We start from the raw sequence: 8,621 nt of genomic DNA on the forward strand, positions 1-8,621 counted from the left end.
GAGAGTGATGGAGTGCTGCATCAGATGACCTGGCCTCCACAATACCCAGACCTCAACCAAATTGAGATGGTTTGGGATGAGTCAGACCACAGAGTGAAGGAAAAGCAGCCAACAAGTGCTCAGCATATGTGGGAACTCCTTCAAGACTGTTGGAAAAGCATTCCAGGTGAAGCTGGTTGAGAGAATGCCAAGCGTGTGCAAAGCTGTCATCAAGGCAAAGGGTGGCTAATTGAAGAATCTCAAATCTCAAATATATTATGATTTGTTTAACACTTTTTTGTTTACTACATGATTCCATATGTGTTATTTCATAGTTTTGATGTCTTCACTATTATTCTACAATGTAAAAAATAGTAAAAATACAGAAAAACCCTTGAATGAGTAGGTGTGTCCAAGCTTTTGACTGGTACTGTGTATATATATATTCTGACATTGCTCGTTCTGATATTTCTTAATTTCTTTATTTTTCTGGATTATGTGTGTTGTTGTTTTAGGTTTTCATTGTCATTGCTAGGTATTACTGCACTGTTGGAGCTATAAACACAAGCATTTACCTGCACCTGCTGTAACATCTGCAAATCTGTGTACGTGACCAATAAACCTTGATTAGATTTTTGATTTAGATTTGTCAAAATAAACCAAATATACCAAGATTGATCAAATCCTGCAACCCATGGGAAAATAACCATTCTTTATCCATTGTTACACTTTTCATTGTAAAGTTGTATTTGATTCCTCTCTGCCCACTAGGCAAGGCCAAGACCAAAGAGCAGCGTCAGTCCATCATCAACCCGGACTGGAACTTTGAGCGCATGGGCATTGGTGGTCTGGACAAGGAGTTCTCCGACATCTTCCGCCGAGCCTTTGCCTCTCGTGTCTTCCCTCCTGACATCGTGGAACAGATGGGTAAGGCACCCAACTCCTTAGTCTTAGTCAGATCATGCAGTACTACCTACAGTTGAGGACACAAAAAAGTACGGTCGAGCCATGGTATTGGCAGAACAATTGTCGCAATGCATGTGCAACATCGTGCCTCGGTGCCTCCTAGCGATCATTTGTCACAAACTAAATTGTCTGTGTACACAACTGGAGTATGCTGTGCTTTCAAAGATTCAGAGATTGATAAGCGTTGGTCTGTAGACAGTCGTTGTTCCATTGCCCCCCAGGTTGTAAGCACGTGAAGGGAATCCTTCTCTTCGGGCCTCCTGGTTGTGGTAAGACTCTGATGGCCAGGCAGATTGGCAAGATGCTCAACTCCCGCGAGCCCAAGATCGTCAACGGCCCTGAGATCCTCAACAAGTTTGTGGGAGAGTCTGAGGCCAACATCCGCAAGCTCTTCGCAGACGCAGAAGAGGAGCAGAAGAGGGTGAGTACCAGCCGCCATCTTGTTTTTGATGACCACAAGTAATTAATCTAACAAAAAAATCCATCCACGATGAGAAAATCACAAACATATGTTATACGTACATGCATGACTGACTGTCTCTCTCTCTTTCTCTTCATCCTCTCTTCCTACTCTCCCCTCTCTTCTCTCCTCCTAGCTGGGTGCTAACAGTGGTCTGCACATAATCATTTTTGATGAGCTGGATGCCATCTGTAAGCAGAGAGGTACTGGGCAAGGCAGTACAGGAGTCCACGACACGGTGGTCAACCAGCTGCTGTCCAAGATAGATGGAGTAGAGCAGCTCAACAACATCCTGGTCATAGGTAGGTAGTGGTACGCTGTCGTATAACATACTGGTCATAGGTAGGTAGTGGTACGCTGTCGTATAACATACTGGTCATAGATAGGTAGTGGTACGCTGTCGTATAACATACTGGTCATAGATAGGTAGTGGTACGCTGTCGTATAACATACTGGTCATAGATAGGTAGTGGTATGCTGTCCTATAAAAGCATACATGTTATAGTTGTTGAACTTTGCTGAATATCTAGGTGTCAGTTTGTCTAAATGTAATTTGAGGTATAGATACCAATCTTACCTTAAGCCTCACATAGCAACAGAGATGAATACATGACTCTGGTCTAACTAGAAACTCCATCTTTATATCCCCCCCTCTCTCTTTCTCTTTCCCACAGGGATGACCAACAGGCCTGACCTGATAGATGATGCTCTGATGAGGCCTGGCAGGTTTGAGGTCAAGATGGAGATCGGTAAGAACCACACATCTCTCTGTGCCTTCCCCTTTATCTCATGGGTTGTTCCTTTTCGTATGTTTCTCCACCCTTTATTGTATTATTGTAGGGACCTCTCTCCCTCCCTTTATTTATTTATTTTCTCCCTCCCTCCCTCCCTCCCTCTCAGGTCTTCCGGATGAGAAAGGGCGTGTTCAGATTCTCAACATTCACACTAATAAGATGCGTGACTTTGGCCTGCTGGCTCCTGATGTGGACGTGAAGGAGCTGGCTGCCGGGACCAAGAACTACAGTGGTGCTGAACTGGAGGGGCTGGTCAGAGCTGCCCAATCAACAGCCATGAATCGCCACATTAAGGTTCGAGTCCAACCCATCAACAAACATGATCATCCACAATATGGTTAGACTATCCAATTGACAGCTTTGAACACCCATGACATGGTTAGACTCCACCCCTTAGCAAGGTGCTTTTAGAGTCTTTTAGTCGTATCTGCCATAACTCTGTCCTTTGTTACGTCTACTGTATATCACAGTCAGATCAGACTGAAATGTCTTTCTGCATGTCCAGGCCACAGCCACAGTGGAGGTGGACACAGAGAGAGCCGAGAAGCTGCAGGTCACCAGAAGCGACTTCTTGGGCTCCCTGAACAATGACATTAAACCAGTAAGTGTCCCTCTACTATATGTGTATTTACGAAGGATAGTACACAAAGTGAATAGGGTGCCATTTGAGATTGACCCTTAGACTATCATTCCAATCCTAAAGAGTTCTTCCCCCTCCTCTTTCTCCTCCCCTCCTTCTTCCTCCTCCTAACCCTTCCACCCCTTCTCCTCATCCTCCCCCTCTTCCTCCCCCAGGCATTTGGTTCCAACCAGGAGGACTATGCCAGCTACATCATGAACGGCATCATCAAGTGGGGCGACCCTGTGACCCGTGTACTGGATGACGGGGAGCTGCTGGTGCAGCAGACCAAGAACAGTGACCGCACACCGCTGGTGGCCGTGCTACTGGAGGGTAGACCACACACACACACATTTAAATGTTTTACATTTTAGTCATTTAGCAGACGCTCTTATCCAGAGCGACTTACAGTTAGCGCATACATTATTTTATCGAACCCACAACCCTGGCGTTGCAAACGCCATGCTCTACCAACTGAGCTACATCCCCTGCCGGCCATTCCCTCCCCTACCCTGGACGACGCTGGGCCAATTGTGCGCCGCCCCATGGGTCTCCCGGTCGCGGCCGGCTACGACAGAGCCTGGATTCGAACCAGGATCTCTAGTGGCACAGCTAGCACTGCGATGCAGTGCCTTAGACCACTGCGCCTTAGACCACACACACACACGTGTGAGCGAACACACATACACACACGCAAGTGAGCGTAGGCACATGCAGGTGGAGCTCACACACTTAAGCGCACACACACAGTTGAAAAACAGCCCCCCTCTCTCTCTAACAGTCTTTATTTGTCCATCTGTCCTCTTAGGACCCCCTCACAGTGGAAAGACGGCCCTGGCTGCCCAAATCTCGGAGAGCTCAGAGTTCCCCTTCATCAAGATCTGTTCCCCGGACAAGATGATTGGGTTCTCCGAAAACTCCAAGTGCCTGGCTATCAAGAAGGTGGGTGTGAAGCCAGGCACCATGAAAGAAAGATAGATACCTGCACACTGTTGAATGCTCCTGCAGTTTTATTAAGTTGTATTAAGTGTTTCGACCCCAATGTCTTTGTAAGACTGGCACCATGCCCATAGAAATAGATGGCCACTGTGCCAGAATCTGGTCGAATGGTAGACTAGTTGTAGCACTGCTGACTCTGGACCACGCATTGCCCCATAGAGTTGGGGGTTGGATCCCTGGGTCCACCGCTCTCTTTACTAGCTACTTCTCTCCCCCCTTTTCCTATCTGACGTATCGATAACAACTAAGAGCAGAAGAAAGAGATTATTACCAATACTTACTGTATGGTATTATTATACAGTATTTTTGTGTTATTTAACTCTGTATCCCCTGCCTTCCTTCCCTCAGATCTTCGAGGATGCCTACAAGTCTCAGTTGAGCTGTGTGGTGGTGGATGACATTGAGCGTCTCCTAGGTGATTATTTACCTCCTCATTCCTCTGAAACCTCATTCTCCTTTTAGTCTAGTGGACCTCCTAATTCCGTCGCTAGTGGAGCAACAAACTCGTATCTCTTTTTAACTTTCCAATGACGCTGCAGATAAAACAAAGCACTGTATTTTAAAGCCAAGACCCGGTCTTCAAACCTAAAGGAATCAGCAGCAACACTAGTGGGTCCTGTCTGAAGTACTGTTCTGATTTCTTTGTGCTCCACTCCTTTAGACTATGTTCCCATTGGACCTCGCTTCTCCAACATGGTTCTCCAGGCCCTGCTGGTGCTGCTGAAGAAGACTCCTCCTAAAGTGAGTGTTCAGTGTTCATTACAGCATTGGCATGGTTGCATTGCTTAATGTAGGTGTTGCGTTATATGAATGGGTTTATTTACACCAGTCTGTGTGTGTGTATGCGCGTTTGTGTGCACGCATGTGCGTGTGTGTAACTCTGCCTGTGCTTTACTCTGCCTACAGGGCCGTAAGCTGCTGATTATCGGAACCACCAGCCGTAAGGAGGTGCTGCAGGAGATGGAGATGCTGGACGCCTTCAGTACCACCATCCACGTCCCCAACATCTCTACTGGAGAACACCTGGTGGAAGCCCTAGAGGTACACACCACACACACAGTCACACGAACGAACAAGCAAACACACACACACACACACAAAATATAAATATCGATGAAGGTTTGTAGTAGTTAATGCTACTGTCTTGTCTTGTGTGCCATTTGTTTACTCATTGACATTGTATCCATTCCAGCTACTGGGAAGCTTCACGGATGCAGAGCGGGTCACCATCGGCCAGCACGTCAAAGGAAAGAGGGTCTGGATTGGCATCAAGAAGCTCCTAATGCTCATTGAAATGTCTCTGCAGGTCAGTGTCAATCAGCACTCCTCCTCCTCGTCATCGTTCAGCTGCAGAACAGTCGACCACAAGCGTCATCCAGTAGCTATGGTCGCTAGAAAGGTCTCCTGCCTCAAGAAGTGGTGCAAACGGTTTTATAATGCCACATATTTGCACTGTCAATGTGTCTTCTTTTTCTTCTTCTTCTTTTTCTTCTGTAATGCACTGGGGTTCATCTTTGGTTTCCTGCTTCCTGATCTCCAGATGGATGTGGAATACAGAGTCACTAAGTTCCTGCAGCTTCTCAGAGACGAGGGGGCGTGAGTACTCCCCAACCCCTCCCCCTTTCCAACCCCACGCAATCACCTTCACCCTGCCTGCATGCGACTCAATCACAGCCACCCAATCACCTCCTTTCTTTTGACTTTATAACCCTGCCTTCCTCTCCTGCATATCCATTACTCCATTTCTATCTCTGTGAATATTACAACAAGGATACACAACAACAGGCACATATTTAAGGCTAAAGTAAAAAAAACATGATTTACTATATTACTAGTAGTATAACTAGTATAGTAGAAATACTAGTATATCAGTATTGCTTATTTCACTGACACACTGACACAAATGGGATCTTATGAACATGAAACACTGTATCACGCTTGTTTATGTTCTTGAAGAGGGCTATGAATAAAGTTGTCATACTATCACTTTACTTGCCCACTGACTGCCAATGCAGTCAGAGTATCAGTCGTTGACCGGTGTGATCTCATTTTGTCATCACCAGGTTGGATGACGCCAACCACATCCGAATTTAAGCTGTCGCTGAGGGTAAGGGCATCAGTAGAAGCTACGAGGCTAGCTACGAGGCTAGCTACGAGGCTAGCTACGAGGCTAGCTACGAGGCTAGCTACCCAGACATTTAACTAGCTTCCCTAACTGCCTCTTCTAGCTTTAGGAAATAGCTTCCCTCATTCAGCTTCATTACAATGATACCAATGTTTTAGAGCTCTAGAAGGACCTGCTAGCACTTCTGCTAGCACCTGTATCTATTTACCTTTACAAGAAATACCCTCTGGCCAACTTGTGCTATGAGCGACCAGATTCTACATTACAATGATCACACAATTACATTTCAAGCATATGCAGTTGCAGTCAAATATATCAGCTTATGGAAACTGATTTAACACTTGTCATTAAAGAAGCTATTGTTTAGGTATACTGACATCAGCTGTCAAGACATTTTATAACATCTCATGTCATTATAATGACCGCGTTATGAGGTTGTTATTAAAGATTTATATGCATGACATACCTGCCACTCCTGTGCCTCAATCATGTCTATGTAATAAAAACATTACATAAGACAACCTTATGATCATTCCCATCCTATGTCATGACCTACCATGACGTATTGTTCATAATGTCAATTTGAGGCTGATATGAACCTACTGTGATAGTCTCTGACAATGGACACCACTTATTCTATATCAGGGGTGCATAGACTCAGTCCTCAAGCCCATTGAACTACAGACTGGCTTCTACCTGGGAAACCAGGTGAATGCACTCTCTCCACCCAATCGGTGACATCAAGTGCCAGGGAGAAACAAAAGCAGCAAGACTGCAGAACTTTAGGGTCCTAGATTGCTGTTTTTTTGTCTCGTAAGTTTCTCCTTACGAGTAGTTCTGAAGCCAGATTTGATGAAAGCTAGCCGACAAGATGAAGAAGTATTTTCTTTTCTTTTGAATAGACATTCTACGCAATTACTTTATATTTGAAAGGTCATTAAAAGTGCTAAAATTACTGTTAAAAGATATGGTTCACCATTATGGTTCTCTTCTTGTTTTATAGCATATTAAATCCTGTTCAACATTTGTTTCATGCAAGACTCATTCTTACCTTTTGTTGTTGTTTGAGTACATGCTGTAGTCGGATGTGGTTTACGAAACGTCATGTGTTTAAGGTTGGGGACACTGGTAAACCATCGTCACCTAAATTCTCCTCATCTCTCCATACGTCTGTCTCTCCAGTGAACGCAGCGACCGCAATGACCGCAGCTACAAGTTCGACTAGAGCTGAAGGGAGCGTCTGACCAAGAGACAAAAGGAGGAGAGGAGGACATCCTCTGTTCGTCATCAGTTCTCATCCAACCAATCCGAGAGGGAGAAGAAGTCGCCCCCCTCTCATCCACGCATGTTTCAGCGGCAAATGCCGTCATCATCCATCCATCCGACACTATCGACATATCACGTCACAGAAACCTATTGAAAATCCTACTGTTCCACTATGTTGTCTGTATGAAACCCAATATGGATTGCAAAGTGCTGTCTTGTGCATTGTGCTATATTTAGCCATGTATGTTTTAGCTTTCTGTATTTACAGTACTGTGTATCTGTCTTGCTATCTATATTTATTCAAACCAGTAGATATATCAGTCTTAAAAACATGATATATGTATTATATATACACAGATTCATATGAAGCGTAAGTCATCAACACTATTTGAATATTCAGATGATAACATATACAGTGTAGTGGAAGTGAGAAGTGTCGTTTCGGGTGTAAATGTATTTCCCTCCATTATTTTTTTTCTGTACATAGTATATATAAAATGCAGTATATCATGGATTATTTCAAATCATTCTATTGACTATTATTGAGTAATATATATCAGTGTTGTTGTTAATCTCACCCCAAACTTGAAGATTGTGGTGTTGGATTATAACTTGGCTGTAGTCTGTCTATTATAGATGCCTTGTGTGTACGAGACCAGTGTTAAACAATTCAACACTTTTGAAAGGGTATATGTTATAAAGAAACCTTTATTACTTATCAAATCAGCTCCACGTGTGACTGTGATTTCAATATTTTGTGTGTGCATGTGTGTGTATGAATAAGCATTGCTTCTGTGTGCCTGTAAGAGTGAGTGTGTTTGTGTCTGTGCTTAAGTACAGTATGTGTGTGTAATTGAATCCAAATTTGACCAGTCTTTTGTTGTGACGCATTTGTTAATTTATTACTTAATGTGAACAGTGCTTGTTGTCAAAAGCTATTTTTATGTTCTGTCAATTGACCATGTGTGTCAACATACAGATGTATTATTTCAATAAAAGCACAGATACACAAGGTAAAAACAACATCTATCTCTAGTCTCCATTTTTGGTTTAGTTGTTTGTGTGAAGGTTAGTTGTCAAACCAGCTCGAGCTGGTACTGTACATGTACAGTGCCTTCAGAAAGTATTTACACCCCTTGACTTTTCCCACATTTTGTTGCGTTACAGCCTGAATTTAAAATGGATTAAATTTAGATTTTGTGTCACTGGAATTATGTTTTATTTTATTTTTACAAATTAATAAAAAATAAAAACCTTGAGTCAATAAGTATTCAACACCTTTATTATGGCAAACCTGTCACACCCTGATCTGTTTCACCTGTCTTTGTGCTTGTCTCCACCCCCCTCCAGGTGTCGCCCATCTTCCCCATTATCCCCAGTGTATTTATACCTGTGTTCTCTATTTGTCTGTTG

The 8,621-nt window shown here is 43.7% G+C and overlaps 1 protein-coding gene across 3 annotated transcripts in view; it reads left to right on the forward strand.

The window, feature by feature from the left end:
• The window catches only part of LOC121550436 (vesicle-fusing ATPase), a 28,956-nt gene extending 20,725 nt beyond the window's left edge, over positions 1-8,231 (forward strand). For 2 of the 3 annotated variants that reach the window (XM_041862692.2, XM_041862694.2), the window contains 14 exons: positions 751-906; positions 1,167-1,366; positions 1,542-1,707; positions 2,080-2,154; positions 2,306-2,493; positions 2,705-2,800; positions 2,995-3,151; positions 3,627-3,760; positions 4,166-4,232; positions 4,479-4,558; positions 4,724-4,858; positions 5,010-5,123; positions 5,358-5,413; positions 7,125-8,231. In XM_041862692.2, the coding sequence (XP_041718626.1) occupies positions 751-906; positions 1,167-1,366; positions 1,542-1,707; positions 2,080-2,154; positions 2,306-2,493; positions 2,705-2,800; positions 2,995-3,151; positions 3,627-3,760; positions 4,166-4,232; positions 4,479-4,558; positions 4,724-4,858; positions 5,010-5,123; positions 5,358-5,413; positions 7,125-7,167 (1,667 nt within the window). In that variant the 3' untranslated portion in view covers positions 7,168-8,231. Of the gene's footprint in view, positions 1-750; positions 907-1,166; positions 1,367-1,541; positions 1,708-2,079; positions 2,155-2,305; positions 2,494-2,704; positions 2,801-2,994; positions 3,152-3,626; positions 3,761-4,165; positions 4,233-4,478; positions 4,559-4,723; positions 4,859-5,009; positions 5,124-5,357; positions 5,414-5,880; positions 5,925-7,124 lie in introns of all 3 variants that reach the window. The other variant, XM_041862693.2, reaches the window with a different exon arrangement.
• Positions 8,232-8,621: the final 390 nt, after the last annotated feature.

This window comes from Coregonus clupeaformis, chromosome 35, assembly GCF_020615455.1.
Source record: "Coregonus clupeaformis isolate EN_2021a chromosome 35, ASM2061545v1, whole genome shotgun sequence".
NCBI lineage: Eukaryota > Metazoa > Chordata > Actinopteri > Salmoniformes > Salmonidae > Coregonus > Coregonus clupeaformis.